This window comes from Onychostoma macrolepis, chromosome 17 (assembly GCF_012432095.1).
Source record: "Onychostoma macrolepis isolate SWU-2019 chromosome 17, ASM1243209v1, whole genome shotgun sequence".
NCBI lineage: Eukaryota > Metazoa > Chordata > Actinopteri > Cypriniformes > Cyprinidae > Onychostoma > Onychostoma macrolepis.
In genome coordinates, this window is record NC_081171.1 from 29558745 (window position 1) to 29576106 (window position 17362).

Below are 17362 nucleotides of genomic sequence, written 5' to 3' on the forward strand. Positions count from 1 at the left end.
TGTTATAGCAGTTACATACCATTTGGAGCTTCCTGCTGATTATCACATCTCTCCTTCATTTCATGTCTCCCTCCTGAAACCGGTCCACCCGGCATCTGACTCCGGCACCTCGATCCCTGAGCCTCCTCCACCCTTGGAGATTGATGGCGCACCTGCATACTCAGTTAACAAGATCCTGGACTCATGCCACAGAGGAGGTCAGTTGCAATTTTTGGTGGACTGGGAGGGCTACAGACCAGAGGAGAGATCTTGGGTGGCCTCCAAGGATATTCTGGACCCATCTCTGGTAGGAATTTCACAGACGGCATCCCAACCGCCCAGCACCACGTCCTAGGGGTAGGCCAAGGAGAAGAACACCTGGAGGTGTTCGTAGAGGGTGGGGGGTTCTTTAACAAATGGGGCTGGTGGCCATTCATCCAACCACCAGAAGGAGCCATCTCCAGAGTACTAACTGTGTTTCTTAGTTGGTTACTTCCTGTTTTACACCATATTTAAAAAATGCTGTTTTAGGTTCTCACTGCGAAGTATTGCCAGCTTTACTGCCTTACCAAGCGTTCTTTTCCCATTGTGTTTTGCTCTCTTGTTACGACCATTGTGCTTGCCTGTTGACCACCGCCTTTCAGATTACTGCTTCGGTTTTGTTTGCCTTGTTGGACTGACTTCCCGATTGTTTGTTCTCGCTTGTCCCTCCGAATACGATTCTGCCTAGTGTTTTGGATTTGTTGCCGAGTGTCAATAAACTTCCCACATTTGGATCTACACTGTCTCCACGTCGTCACCTATGGCTCCCTCACAGTAAGTCATGTTTTGCGAAGGGGTCAAATACTTATTTCACTCATTAAAATGCAAATCAATTTATAACTTTTTTGAAATGCGTTTTTCTGAATTTTTTTGTTGTTATTTTGTCTCTCACTGTTCAAATAAACCTACCATTAAAATTATAAACTGATCATTACTTTGTAAGTGGGCAAACATACAAAATCAGCAGGAGATCAAATAATTTTTTCCCCACTATATGCCTTTCTGGTATACTCTTTTATTGATTCATTGATTTTATTGATTCAGACTGTCAGCTTAGTTGACATGAATAACAAAACCAGAAATACAGGAAAAGAACTCCTTTATCAGAGGAAGTAGTATGCTTCTCATCAGGATTTACACGAGACATTAATTCATGACCTATATTGTCAACTTATTTTGCAGTCATAGAAGATGTCTAGTCTGTGGCAACACCATTTTCTTTATTCAGAGTACGATGTGTCAACATCCAGCATGACAAATATTGTACAAATTTCACAATTTAAAAATGAAAAATCACTGTAACTTGTGATCTCACACATTTATAGTAAAATTAAAACAAATTCATGCTGTATCGTACAAAAATAAATCAAACTCCAGTTCCACAGAGAGCACAATAGTTTATACAAAATCCTGTCTTCATTGATGATTAAACAAATCAGCCTTGAAATGAAGAATTTTAGATAAATGAACTCATGAATTCACAATAATTCATATGAAAAATCAGCATTCGAATATGTGACTTCTTTCATCTTACGTTGAGTAATTAGTCACATATGTTTTAAAAAAAAAAAGTATTATGCACCGACAGTAAATGAGCAGCATGTTTGTGCTTAAATTCCCATTTCCATTGTACCGATGACGATAATCGATTCAAAAACTGATACTAGCTATTTCTCTATCGAAAGCATTACTATATTGGCAAAAAGCTGCAGATGTGATGCTGTGCATGAATGATGGAGCCCTAAAAAGGACTGATTAGTACAATGGACGAGATCCAGTGAAGTACAAGCACCTTTGCATTAGCTCTCAATAAGGTATTAACAAGGTTGCTACAGCTAATAGTACAATGGAAATTAGGGGTTCACGTAATGCCGCAACACCCCCGAACTCTACTGCTGACTTGAACAACCGATCCCATTGCAGTGGGATTTTTTTCTCTTAAAACGTTTTATTTCAATTGACTACTTTAATGATTTTGTACAGTGATTAGACATAAAGTGCTGCTGGGGATTATTTTGTATGATATAGAACATACTCAACGAACTAGCATTGTTATTTAAAAATGCACAATATTTCTCGTAAAGATATTGTCCTCATTAATATTTCAAATCCCTGTGATCTCTGATCTCCTCAAACCACTGAACGCCTGTCATCATGCCTTCCTCGTGCCAAAGAGACACCTGGAGATTGCACATCGACCGAAGGTGGGATAAGTGCAAATAGTCTTCTGGCACAAAAGTGGGGGGCAAAAACCCTGTAGGTCCCGTTTTCATTGTCTATATTCTTTACAGATACCTTTTGCTTTAGTTTCCATACTGTACAAACATCCAAGCATGGAAACAAATGTGTCCCTGCACAGCACTGTATACAGGAACAAAATGAAACTCAGAGCATTGTACGTCTCTAAACCTAATTTCCACCTTTCTGTCCCTTTAAAACATTTGTATTAAAAGATTTATATAAAAATCAATCATTTACATATAGTAAAAAGATTTTGTAGCTTCCACTGTTTACAAACATGAAATTGCATATACCCACCACATAGATTGCATCTCTTTTTTTATACACATTGTTAAGTCATATATTGCTGAGACAGTTCCATTCTGGCTACTGTTATTTCAAGAAGAGACCAAATCACGACGTGATGTTTAGAGCCACTATTGCCGTTACACTGATGCAGATTAAATGAGGAAGCCACAAATAATCAAAGCATTTCCTTTTGCATTTTGAAGCAGTAACAGGGTCTCTACCATAAGCTTTCATTTCTATGATCTTTGTTTTTAACACCTACCCCTCATCATTGATAGCTGATATTAAAGTAATTCTTCACCCAAAAATGAACATTTGCTAAAAATGTACCCACCTTTAGGCCTTCCAAGATGTTTGTTTGTTAACCAGAACAGATTTGTAGAAATGTGTCACTGCATCAGTGTCTCACCAATGGATGCTCTGCAGTGAATGGGTGCCATCAGAATGAGAGTCCAAACAGCTGATAAAAACATCACAATAATACACAATTATTCCATACCACTCCATCTTGCGAAGCAAAAAGATCCATGTTTTTAGGAAACAAATAAAAGTTCCTCTCCTTTTGCTGTCTCGCATCAAAATCCACCTACATATTTGTTTAGAACCGTGGGTTACGAATTATGACTTATATGGCTTGTAAATGGTGCTTGATCTCTGCATATTTCTCTCTGAGTGTTTGTGTCTTACAAACATGCAGATTTTGGCTTCACAAGATGTTAACTGACGGCCTGGAGTGGTGTGGAATGGATTACTTGTGGATTGTGATGTTTTTATCAGCTTTTTGGACTCTCGTTCTGACGGCACCCATTCACTGCAGAGCATCCATTAGTGAGCAAGTGATGCAATGCTACATTTCTCCAACTGTGATGAAGAAATAAACTCATCTACATCTTGGATGTCTGAGGATGAGTACATTTTCAGAAAATTGTTATTTTTAGGGAGAACTATTCCTTTAATGTTAAAAAGAAACTCTTGTCATTTCATTAATGGCACAAAACATCTTTATGATGAGCAGAAATGTTTAGTGGCTACCTTTTTCCAGTTTGTGACACTCTTTCAGCAAGCATCAACTAATGTTCAGTATTGGGTGCATTACTGTTCAAAAATATACACTAAAAAGGTGCATCAATGAGCAGCGAGAAGGATGAGTCACATTACATTAGCCAATATGAAAACGTACAAAATGTGAATACTTTCAAAAACTATTTTGCAGATCATTATTTTTTTTAAACAAGGCCAGAAAAATAAACCCAAAGAAAAACCATGTTTAGTCAGCATAACACTTTTTAAAAGAACATGAATTTAACACTGTTTGATAAACTACAACAGCAAAGCATGAGGCATCCCATATGAGTATTATAAATTTTTTTTTTTTCTGGAAGTGTCTTCTTTCCTCAGTATTCCTTTGTTTTAGGAAAGTTCTGAGATGCTAGACTTGGATGCCTTGTACAGCTTGTTTTATATTTTCTAGCAGGGCCTTGTTCTCTGGACTCTGATAGTGATCTTGATTCGTGTACATGTCCGTTAGCGTGGTCACGTATGCGTCAAAGTTCTGTTCGCTCATCGGCTCCTGTCAAACACAGAGGAAAGATCCTGTCAGTATGTGGAAGATGATGACAAAACTGGATAATACACTTTTGAGAATTAAGTCATACAGTAAGTTCTTCAATGTATTGTTATTCCTGTATACAATTCACAGGATGCAACATTGTAGAAATAATTCAAGAAGAGAGAATTCAAAATTCAAAGAAATGAATGTAACGGTAAATGCAGTTTATGGTCATAATTCTCAGTTTTAAAGCAGCATTATGGAAAATTCTTGCTGTAAATATTACAATAAATATTAAAAGAATTAAAAGAAAATGGCACGTATTGAGTATCCAACGTAATCAGGGAAAACATAATAATAGCATAATTTGTCAAAACTATGATGTAAAATGTTTTTTTTTTTTTTTCATAAAACTTTTGTGTGACTTCAATTTCAAATATTTTTTCAAAATCCGGTGTGTGGATTTAATTCAATTCAAACTGACAGTTGTGAACTGAAAGGAAGCCAATTCTTAAATTACAAATTTTGCAAACCCTGATATGAATTCTGGAGCTTCAAACAGCTTGTTGCAGCCACAATAAAACTTTCATTAAAAGAAACACAATGTAAACATCAACACAGGTAAACATCATATATTCAATTCAGTCTAAATGGAAATTGCTGGATTTGGTAGCATTCACTAATGGGAAAAATATGCGAAGGACTAAAGCTGACTGAATGGTTATTAAAAACTGATCCAGTTAAAAAGCCAGTATTAATCATGAACAACAAAATCTATTCAGGTGGACATGAATGAATGAAAGAATAAATCGTTAATGACTTTCAACATGACTAACATCAACTGCACTCAGCCACAAATTACATTTACTGACACAAATAGTCATATGGAAAGGGTAGGAGTTAAACTGTGGTCTTACTCTCTGATGTAAACAGCTGTTATGTCTAACCGGAGCCTCTTTGTGAAGTGATTTCTAGAGGTAAAAACAAAAGTGTATTAGCTTACAGCAAATAGCATGCTCAAGACATACAAGACCTGGCCACTTCTGTCTAAACACCTAAGACACATCTGGAAAGCTTTTTGTTTTGTTTTAGATGTTGCTAGATGTTGACAATGAATAATGTGATGCTATATGATGACATCTGCTAGTTAAAGCAGCTAGTTGCCAGCTTTGCATTGACATTTTGTATGTAAAAAGGATAAGCCACTTATTATTCTTATTTGATAAAAGTGGCACAAGTTCAGTGAATTCACCCTTGAATAATACACAAATTGTTAACTATTCAAGTTATAAGCATACACATTTGCAACCTATTTTAACCAGGTTGAAAATATTATTTACAACTAAATGAAAATGTATAGTTTCAATTTAAATTAAATGCAGTTAACTTAAACAAGCTTTTTGACTCACTCAAGTATGACTTCAGTTCATCCTTTATGTCATTTCATAATCATTTCTATTGTCTTGTGCAATTTAGTGCATTTCAATTATATTAACTTTAAATATAATACTGATTAACAAACTACAGCTAAAATTATAATCAAGTACTTGTGCTTTACTATGTTAGTCAAAGTAAGTGAACTTCTTTAAATCATTACAAAAGATGAATAAAATACTTAAAATATACTTAAAATTACATAAAATACATAACTTTCAATTTGACATTGTTAAGTCATGAAAGTGTCTTTGGTTACACTTTATTTTAAGGCGTCATTGTTACAGTGTAATTATACATTTAAGTATTGAGTTATATTAATTAACTACATGTACGTACTATATGGTTAGGGTTAGGATTAGGGTTACTTGCATGCAATTATGCATAATTAATTGCAGAGGTGGGTAGTAACGAGTTACATTTACTTCGTTACATTTACTTGAGTAAATTTTTTGGGTAACTAATACTTTTAGAGTATATTTAAAAATGGGTACTTTTACTCTTACTCAAGTACATTTTTAGTGAAAAAACGGTACTTTTACTTCGTTACTGTGGGTGACGCTCCTCTCGTTACTTTATCTTAATGCATTAAAAATCCTTCAATTTATTCTAAGCGCGCCGTCTACTTTTTTTTTTTTTTTTCTGGGCAATGAGAGATGCCCGTTCGCGAATGATTCATTCTTTTGAGTCAATTCTGTTCGAAGGCTTGATCAAACCAGTTGGCAGACCAGTGAATCGGTTCGCGAATCAGTTTGAATGAATCGTTCAGTTCCCTGCCGCACGCGCTGAGTCGTCTGAAGCAGTTCTCACTCAGAGTTGTAACATCAAGAGTGTTGAAGACGTGGAAAGGCTATTGCTAGCTATGAAGATCTTTATTAGATGAACACCGCGTGTGCTGTCGGTTCCACAGGTATAGATTCGATTACAGTACGATACCATGACATTACCAGTTTGTTGTACATGTACCTTCTATACAATGTATAATTTATTCATTGTCACAGAGTATGAAATAAACAGCCGCCAAACCCGCGTTAGTTCCAGGAGGAATGCCTTGCCAAGACACAATTAATATTGATATTTTCACAATATTTACGCTTGCAGAAATAAAGGCTACATTTGTTTACATTTTGCAGAACAGACGGAAGAAGTGCATTTGTTTCGTTATGTTCAGATATTCTGTAGCGGTCATGTGAGGAGATTTCACTCTTCTCCGTGTCAGAGGTTATATACATTTATAATACATAATTAAACTTTAAAATATAATTTAATTTAACTCAGTGATGCAAATCAGAATTTGTATCAGCTGTTGCTCCAGTTTTCAGAGTCATATGATCCTTCAGAAATCATTCAAATATATTGATTTATAATGTGTTGTTGAAAAAAAAAAAAAAAAAAAAAAACAGCATATGCTGGTATGGTATGTTTTGAAGCTGGGATGTTGGTTTGTGCTGGTCATGTGCTGGTCTTGAGCTGGTGCTCAAACCAGCGTCCCATGCTTCAAAACATACCATACCAGCATATACTGGTTTTTTCAACAGGGAACAGTTTTGCTGCTTAATATTTTTTGGAACCTGTGACATTTTGTTCAGGATTCTTTTATGAATAGAAAGCTAAAAAAAAAAAACAGCATTGATAATAAATCACGCTGATAAAAATTCTGATTTGCATCACTGAAATAAATTACATAAAAAAATTTAAAAAAAAACATTAAAAGTATTTTGAACGGCAGTGTGTGTGTGTGTATAAAAATGTATCTAAATATCTATATATCTAAATAAAAATAGACTATATTCAGTATATCCAAAGTAACTAGTAACTAACTACTTGAGTAGTTTTTTTTATCCGATACTTTTTTACTCTTACTCAAGTAACTATTCAGACTATTACTTTTACTTTTACTTGAGTAAATATTTCTTCAAGTACTTTTACTTTTACTTGAGTACAGTTTTCGGGTACTCTACCCACCTCTGATTAATTGTTATTTTAATAGTAAGTACATGTAACTTGTAACAAGGACACCTTAAAATAAAGTGTCACCGTGTGTTTCTTTAAGTGCACTTAAGTGGCCTTTTATTTCATTAATATTATATTACCTGCAAGTACAGTTTTTTTTAATTCTATTTACTTTTAAGATCTGAAGTACTCTACAAGTGCACATTCAAAATAATTAAGTACACTTCTTTTTTTCACAAGGGATTTAGGTGGGAAAATGTGTTTTCCAAATGAAGTGTAAATCAAAAAAGAGAGAAAAAGTTACAAATGGCACTGTTTCCTGAGAATAAGCTTCATTTAAATCTTTTAAGGAACAACCAATCAGCATTGTCAAAGAAACTGAACACAAAATGAGTGAGCCATGTCAGCTTAAAACCTTGTAAACAATAATCAACACTGCGTGTGATTCATGAAATAGACATGATAAAATAACATGAGCCACAGCAACTCAAATATTACCACAAACTCAGTAGTACTGACTATATCAGATCAGTGGTTTGCCACTGAGTTTGACAAAATATGACAATCGGTGAGCAAGCTATGGAGATTCAAATAAGATTATGACTGAAATATTTCTTTACCAAGTTGAGATGAGATGAATGAAAGTTTTGATCAGAATGTATACGCTTCTAAATCTGTGGGACTGATTTGAAGAACATGTTTTCAAGCTAACTCGTTGCTGAGTAAACCAGCCTGACCGGGAGATCAGCTAAGACCAGCAAAGCATCTTAGGCTGGTTTGTGCGGTTTGTTTAAGCAGAGCTGGTAACATTTAACAACCATTCAATAAATGCACAAATTCAGATTACACCAATTGACTCCTACGATTTTGCACCTATGCGACTAGTTTGAAGCACAGACTATTATGCTAAATTTGCTGAATGTACCAAGAACGGCGGCCTCAAGCCCAATAAAGTTATTTTTATTTTTTCTAAATGGACAGAATAAAGTAATATGCTCTTTGTCCACGACTTGTCCTCTATCGGTTGGGGATGGCGGCCCTTACCATATGAGGTAGCTGGATATTAGCTAAACTGTTTATCAGTGAATGGCTGAGGCTGGCCAGCTCATGCAGGAGAGATTCATTTTGCTGTTCAATCACCTTGTTTTCTTCCTCTAAGGACTTCAGATTAGACTCCATTGTGGTAATCTGTGGGACATGAATCGGCAGATGTGTTAAATCTATTGTGATAACGTCTTCAGAGCATAGCACCATAAATTATTAACGTGTTTGTTTTGAGTAAGACTGCAGTAAATATATTGTGGGGTTGAAATGCTTGAAAATAAATGATTTATTAAATGATTAATGGGAAGAAATGTCTCACTCAGTTCACTGTCACACAAATGCTGCATTTATACTGAAATACCTAATGTACTGTTTTTTTTTAATATACACTAATATTCAAATATACACTAGTGTTCAAAAGTTTTTGGTCAGTGATGTTTTTAAACGAAGACTCCTATGTTCACTATAATGCTGCATTTATTTGATGAAAAAATACCGTAAAACAGTAATTTTATGAAATATCATAACAATTTCAAATAACTGTTTTCTGTGTGGATACATTTATTCCTGTGATGGAATTTTCAGCATCGTTACTCCAGTCTTCAGAAATCATTCTAATATGCTGATTTGCTGCTCAAGAAACATTTCTGATTATTATCAATGTTGAACACTGTTGTGCTGCTTCATAATTTTGTAGAAACTGTGATACAGTTTTAATTTGCAGAATTATTTGATGAATAGAACATTCAAAACAACAACATTTATTTCAAATAGAATTTTTTTGGCGTTAAGATAGCCTAGTACTGTCAGGATATGTAAATGAGATGTTGCATCTGTGTTCTTTAATCACCTGCTGAAATTTACACACCCATCTGCGCTGTTTTGGAATTGCGCTCTTGCGCTAATTTGCTCTGTTTAGTAAATCTGGCCCTAAATATCCTCATTGTCACTTCTGATCAATTTTTTAAACCCAAACTTTTAAACAATAATGATTATATCACAATATGTATCAACCATTTAAAAAAAAAAAGTTGTTACAATAGTAAAATTTTTTTGATGCAAGTTCAATTTGACAGTTCTACTTTAGAGAGTTTGTCAAAGTTGACTGTAATGATACTGACATCTCAGAAACTTTTGCATTCGTTGTGCATTCAGATAATTTACTTGTCTGCTACAATAATATAAAGTCTTAAATTATTTTCATTTGGGAGGTTTTCTCAGCAAATTATGATATGTGATTGTTTGTGATTAATTTGATTATTTAATCAGCACAACAGTAAAAAATGATGACATTTTTAACAATGCTCATCTCCAATTAAAACCCTGTCAAGACGGGCATTTTGAACAGGAAATGCATTTTAGAGCAGCATTACTGTACCACTGAATGCTCATTATACATGTCGTCATAGATACAGTCATAGACATCCCTGTAGAATATATTAAATCAATCTTTCTACTGTCTGCCCTGCATGATTTCTGTAGGAATCCTGAGCGCAAAGTCGTGATTTCAGACCAGACATATTCTATACTGTATGTCAAACGGCAATGGATACAAGTGCTTAAATCAGAACACCAGATACAGTATATAACTAGATGACAATGTAAATATGGACATCTGGGTATGATTCAAGCAAAAAAAAAGTTCCAAATCATGGTCCATGCACTTGAGTAAATAAGAAATGTGTATACATTACTGGTCAAAATTTGGAAAATTATGATTTTTTCTTTTTTCTTTTGAAAGACACCTCTTCTGCTCACTAAGGCTGCATTTGTATGATCAAATTACACAGTAAAAATATCAATATTGTGGAATATTATTACAATTTAAAATAACTGTTTTCTATTTGTATATATTGTAAAATGTAATTTATTCCTGTGATCAAAGCTGAATTTCCAGCATCATTACTCCAGTCTTTAGTGTCACATGATCCTTCAGAAATCATTCTAATTTGCTGGTTTGCTGCTCAGTTATTATTGGGTTTCCTTTATATTATATTATATTAGTTAGTTTTTATTTTTTAATTGTTAGCAATGTAGGAAACCATTTTTGCTTCCTAATAATTTAATGGAAACCATGCAATTTTTTTTCAGTATTATTTGATTAATAAGAACTTACTTACCCCAAACTTCTAAATACTAGTGTATGAACACTAGTGTAACCCTAGTATGAAACAGCTGAATTGTTTTCAACATTGATAATCAGAAACGCAGGAAATCAGCATATCAGAACGATTTCTGAAGGATCATGTGACAATGAAGACTGGAGTAATGATGCTGAAAATACAGCTTTGATCACAGAAATAAATTACATTTTAAAACATTTTCAAATAGAAAAGAGTTATTTAAAATTGCAATAAAATTTACAATATTACTGTTTTTATATATTACTTTTTATATACATATATACATGCAGCCTTGGTGAGCATAAGAGACTTTTTCAAAAAAAAAAAATAAATAAAAAATTATTCCAAACATTAACTGGTAATGTACTCAGTTAATACTCATACATGGAGTACAAAACTCATTCTATAAATACCCTTACCTGTGTTCTAAGTTTGATCATATCCGCCTCCACCTGTGAATTTGATTCATTTAAATCTTTAATGTCTTCATCCAGCTGTTTAACATCTGCGTCACAGTCTAAACCTGGAGTGAGAACAGACAAACACAATTTATAGCAGAAAAATAATACTTACCTGCACATAAAAACACTGTTTTATTTTACTGCATGCTAACTAATTGTGCTCCCATAAACTCTCAGTTGGCTTGAATTATTTCCAAGCATTAAAAACCATGATATGTATAATTGGTATCATTACAGCCATGCAGAGACTGTCATCAGCTGCATTTTTTAATTAAAGTGAAAAATCTTGTTGACTGGTGACTGAGCTCTTCATTGTAATGTGAGACATTCACCATTGCTTGTTTGCTGTTTTATTGTGAGCATCTCCACTCCTGATAGTCTGGCTTTCTTCATTGCTGCTGTGGCACGTGGGCAACCAGAGAGACTGGAAACATAAGAGAGCATGAAATATGGATTATTAACACTTTTGATATCTAAAAAGATAGTATACATTACCGAATCAAAGGTTTGGGATCAAATTTAACTAATTAATACCTTTATTCAGCAATAACACATTTAATTTTGACAGTAATCATTTACAATGTTACAGAATATTTCTATTTCAAATAAATGCTGTTCTTTTGAACTTTCCATTCATTAAATAATCCTTAACAGAAACTAATAATTTATTTACCATAAATTATGGTAAATTGTTTTACTGTATTTGAGATGTAATAAATGCAGCCTTGATGAGGATAAGAGACGTCTTTCAAAAACAATTAAAACTCTTACTGACCTCAAAACTTTGAAAAATATTCTTTGCAGAAGTTGAACTCTTTTAATCATTGTTCAGTATGTTGCGATTAATGCACCTGCTACAGCACTGACACAGCACCAGAGGGCGCGCTCACCTAAATATCGGCTAGTGCTGTTTAGAATAGCATACTATCATACTTCTCTTAGGTCTATCTGCAGTATGTATACTGTTTGCTTGCACAGTATGCATTTTCTGTATGCATGGGAGATACTAAAAAAAAAAAAAAAAACAGTTTACTACATATTATATTTTGTATACTATGTAGTATGCTAAATAAAAATAGTATGCACAGCAACACAGTATGCAGTACACTAGTATTACATTCTCAACACACCCCTGAAAGCATTGCTACCATCAGTTCATGATGTTCTGTTAGTGTATAAATCTGCAATGTTAACAGATTCTGAACATCACGGTCTTGTTCTTGTTTGAAAAGTAGATTCCCATGGGCTAATCATAAACTCTATTGCTTTTTGTGACATGAAAGAAATTAATGAATAAGCCTACCTTTTCAGATGTATTTAACTGGGATTTGCTTTTTCTATTTGACTTAACTACATTCAAAATAAATTTGAATGAAAGTATGAGAGATTATAATTTTTTTGTTTGTTTGTTTGTTTAACCTTCTGTGGGTCAGGAAACTGCCGCTGACGTGTCCAGAGCCGTCGCAGCCTGGAGTGGGACACGACATGCCATCCGTCTTCCCAGCCTTCCATGTGAACTGGGATCCATTGATATAGCCATCCTTCTGCCGTTTGGCCGCTAGAGGGCAGCCTGACGCGCTGCGGTGTGACGCATATTTGCCCGTTATGTGACCCTGACCATCACATCCAGGGACTGGACACCTGAAAACATAAACATAATCTACTGTTTCACTGTACTGGGATCTCTTTCAGACAAAATACAAAACAAAAATAACACTGCTTAGCGCCACCTAACAGAAGCTGGTTTATGGTACCCTCAGTACATTTCAATATAACTTTTTGCTTTCTTATATTGTCTAGCAACTGGAACGTGTCACTTTAGTGTCCTAAAAGAGCATTTTACACCTGAATAGTGCGTTTTACTACCTAAGTACTTCCTGAGATTAACCTAATTTTCATTTAATTTTTTATTTATAAAGCACATTTAAAAACAACCCAGGGTTGACCAAAGTGCTGTACGGATCAGAGTCATCGAATAAAAAGACAAATTACAATCTCTCAAACAGCAAACAAAAACACTAGAATAATAAATCAGAAACCCACGCTAAGGAAATGAGTTTTAAGTTTTAATTTAAAAGAGGAAAGTGATGATACCATTCGGATCGATACTGGCAGGCTGCTCCAGAGTTTAGGGCCTACTGTCGCAAAAGCTTGGTCTCCATGATGTTTTAACCTAGATCTACAGACAGAGAGCAATTCAAGGCTGCCTGATCTAAGTGACCTAGAAGGATTATGATACTGTAAAATGTCAGAAAGATACGTTGGTGCTAGGCCGTGTAATGCTTTAAAAACAAAAACAAGAATTTTAAATTCTATTCTCAGTTTTACTGGAAGCCAATGTAGAGAGGTTAAAATGGGAGAAATACGATACAATTTTCTACTGCCAGTCAACAGCCTAGCTGCAGCATTTTGTACCATTTGAAGACGACTGATAGATGATTTATTTGCTCCATAATAGAGTGAATTGCAGTAATCAAGGCGTGAATTAATAAATGCATGGATAACTATTTCAAAGTTCTTTAAAGAAAGAACAGGTTTGACTTTTGCAAGACGTCTTAAATGATAAAAGCAGGATTTGACAACAGAATTAATTTGTTTATCAAACTTGAGACCTGAATCAAACAACACACCTAGATATTTTGCAGATGAAGTAACATGAGGGTTTAAGTCGCCAAGGTCCAGATCACCAAAATTATAGGAGTCACTTGGACCAAACAGTATAACTTCGGTTTTATTCTCATTTAAGGCTAAAAAACTGTGTGAGAGCCACATTTTCACTTCATGAAAACAAGCTAGCAGAACCTCTATGGACCTTGAATCATTATGTTTAAAAGGGAGGTATAATTGGGTGTAATCAGCGTATAGGTCGAATGATACTCCATATTTGGAAAAGATGGAACCCAATGGCAGTAAGTATAAGGAGAACAGTGTTGGTGCCAGAATAGATCCCTGCGGAACACCACAAGAAAGATGTGCGGTTGAGGAAGTGTGTTTTCCAATGCAGACAGAGAACATCCTATTAGTTAAAAAAGACCGGAACCAATTCAAAACGGTACTCTGAATGCTTAAAAGATTTTCCAGACGGGAGATAAGAATAGAATGATCAACCATGTCAAATGCTGAGCTGAGATCTAAAAGGACCAGAGCAACAGCACTCCCATTATCTGTAGCCAGCATGATGTCATTAGTAACCTTCAGTAGAGCAGATTCAGCACTGTATAGTTTTCTAAATCCAGACTGGAAAATATCATATAATGAATTAGAATCTAGAAACATATTAATTAGAAACAATTAGAAACAATCTTTAATCTTAGATTTGTAATCTAAGTTATAGTTTTATGTTAATACTTGCATTTTTATTAACTAACATTAACAAAGATGAATAAACACTATAGAAATAAATGTTGCTCAATGTTAATGGTTAGATAATGCATTAACTAATGGAACTTTACTGTGACGTGTTACCTACTCTTATTACTTTAACTTGATTTTTTAAATTCCATTTTTTGATATTAATTTTAAACATTTGTTTCTGTTGAACATTTGCTGTGAATGTAATGGAGTTGGTAAGCACTATATTAATTAATTATGGTTTTGATGTCACTTCATAGCAGAGGTGGATGCAGATGAAGTTATTGCTGTTTAAAGGCAGCGAGTCGGTACCTGATCGGCTCCTGGTCTTCCTTGTCCTCTTTACTGTGTGTTATCTTTATTCCAGTCTTCCGAGCCCGTGGACATCCTGACAAACTGAGGAAAAACTGTCGTTACCTCAGCCATTACGAAAATTATGTACACTTTAGCTTACTTAAAAAAAATAAATTAAAAAAAAAGAGTACTTATTATGGAAATAAGATGCTTCAAACGTGTGAACTATATGCAAGGTTTTCAGACACTTAACTGCATGTTGTTTACAACTGAATGAAAATGTACTATGGTTTTAACTTATATTAAATGCATATAGCTGAACTTTTGAGAGTTTTTGACTCACTTAAGTAGGACTAGAGACCCCAGGGATGAGAGTGTGTGAGAGTAATCGTTCTGCACTGAGAAGGGTTGTCACTTCATTTTCGTGTATTTTGTGGTCTGCATTGTGGTGGATTTATTGATTTTATTTGACAAATTGAAAAGTAAAGGTATCGATTTTATTGTTTCCCAGTCATTTCAATGTGAGATTTCAATCTCATACATGATGAGAGTGACTTTTTTCACACTAACATACAACCAGATATCAACCCAGTTAATTTTTTTATATTTGTAAAGCTACAAAGTCTCATGCCATTTAGATAAAGGGAACATTTTTTTTTTATTGTTTTTTTTTTACATTTTATTTCAGCAAACGTCATTTGGTGTCAAAAGACCCCAAACAGAGTACAAGAGTTAAAATATATTAACTTTAAATGCAATATCAAATAAAACTAAATATTTTACTTTAATATGCTTTAATATGTTAGCCAACACCAAAATAAGTGCACTTATTTGCTTTTAAATGTATTCTGAGGTAAAACTTTTAATTTGACATTTTTGCAAAGTGAACCTTGAAATTTATTTGCATAGTCATGAAAGTGAACTCTCATTAGAACACTTACAGTAATTGGCTTTTCATTAATATTCATTAATATTATCATAAATTCATTAATATTATATAGGGTCTGCGTGCACATTACCTTCTGTGTGAAGCGTAGTTGCCAGTGATATGTCCCGAGCCATCACAGCCCGGGGTCGGGCACCTGGGACAGAAATACACCCTGTTACTGCCCAGCATGCAAAAGAGCAGCCCTGATGTAACATTAAAAGCATCTTCAGAAAAATCAACATTACCTCACACAACAGCTTTTCTACAAACCTTTCAAATAAAAGTCTTCATGATTTGTTAAATAAAGGTAAAGCTCATTGAAATGTAGGAAAGAAGCTTCATAGCCTGAGGCAGTGCATTCATTACATTCACAATAAAATATAAAGTGTTCAATAATCACATACAAAACTGCTGTAAGCTTCTTTTTAACTACTTTTATTATTTGACTAACATTATCATTTGTTATATTACTGTACTTCTGTCTCGTTTGCCCTGTTTTGTGTTTAAGGATGTTTATGTTTAATTGTTTTCACAAGGGAAGCTCAATAGTTCAACTCTGTTGTGGAGATAAAAACAACAGCTATCAGTTTTGATAAATTATTATAGCTATTATTATTATTTTTGTGTGGCACATTTTTTCATAATATAAAATTTATTCCCTGTAAAAGATTATGGTGTGATGCGATGATATTTGTCAACTAAGGCAATTATTATCCATTTAACAGGGCTGGAACAACTTGTTTTTTTAAAGGAAAAAAAAAGTCAAATTTCAAACTTACTGTGACTCACTGTCTCTGTAGAAAAAAAAATCAAGCACGGTAGACATGATGCATAACTATTGGCGCTTAGTAAGCTAATCACATAATGATTAAAGTAATATTTCAAGAATAAACTATTGATAAACTCATATTTGTTGATCACTAATCTGAATTTTTGGTTTCTTTTCCCTGTTGTTGTATCTCATTATCTGTGGTAGCTATGGACCTGATGCTTCATAACATTATTTTTTGAAAACAACAGTTTGATCCTTACTTGAGTTCTTGTGAGTTGGTGGCCATCATACTCCGAATGCTTTTATCTGCTAAAGGACAGCCTGAAAGACTAAAAGATTGCATACGCAGATGTTAGTGAAACAAAACGGTGGTCAGACTTGCTACTAATAGTAAACAACAACAAACACATACAGACATAATTCAGAAAACACTGCAAATGCAATAAAGCCATGGTGTAAGTGGAGGGGATTTTTGCTCTATAATTTAACCCTCTGAATAGCAGAGCATTCTTGAAATTAGCACTTATCCCTGGTGAAATATTCAAAGGGTTAACATGGAGAGGCAGTCTCTAAAAATGTTCCGACAGCATAGTTGAGGTAAGCTGAAAACAATAAATTCATCGGACTGAATCCACCATTAGAAAATGGAGTCACACCTTCTATGTGAGGCGTAATTACCGGTTACGTGACCACTCCCATCACACCCTGGTGTTGGACATCTGTCTCCAGAAAAAATAGACAGAATGAAAGGCCAAAATCCAAAACATAATAAAGGAAACTAAATATTGTATTACCAAATGTAAAAGAAAAAGCCTGGTAAAAAATGGCAACACTTCAATCGAGTCCCCACATGAGCATTACAACACCTCTGTGTGCATTACAGGGGTACACGTTAAAAGACCT

General features: G+C 34.4%; 1 protein-coding gene across 7 annotated transcripts in view; it reads right to left on the reverse strand.

Annotated features, from left to right (window-relative positions):
- Nucleotides 1–1029: 1029 nt before the first annotated feature.
- myt1lb (myelin transcription factor 1-like, b) overlaps nucleotides 1030–17362 on the reverse strand; it is a 144462-nt gene continuing 128129 nt past the window's right edge. For 3 of the 7 annotated variants that reach the window (XM_058749962.1, XM_058749963.1, XM_058749961.1), the window contains 10 exons: nucleotides 16720–16788; nucleotides 16467–16481; nucleotides 15779–15841; nucleotides 14778–14861; nucleotides 12534–12755; nucleotides 11447–11538; nucleotides 11073–11176; nucleotides 8531–8674; nucleotides 5017–5070; nucleotides 1030–4120 (listed from right to left, as the gene is read on the reverse strand). In XM_058749962.1, the coding sequence (XP_058605945.1) occupies nucleotides 3980–4120; nucleotides 5017–5070; nucleotides 8531–8674; nucleotides 11073–11176; nucleotides 11447–11538; nucleotides 12534–12755; nucleotides 14778–14861; nucleotides 15779–15841; nucleotides 16467–16481; nucleotides 16720–16788 (988 nt within the window). In that variant the 3' untranslated portion in view covers nucleotides 1030–3979. The remainder of the gene's footprint in view (nucleotides 4121–5016; nucleotides 5071–8530; nucleotides 8675–11072; nucleotides 11177–11446; nucleotides 11539–12533; nucleotides 12756–14777; nucleotides 14862–15778; nucleotides 15842–16466; nucleotides 16482–16719; nucleotides 16789–17362) is intronic. The other 4 variants (XM_058749966.1, XM_058749964.1, XM_058749967.1 and 1 more) reach the window with 4 other exon arrangements.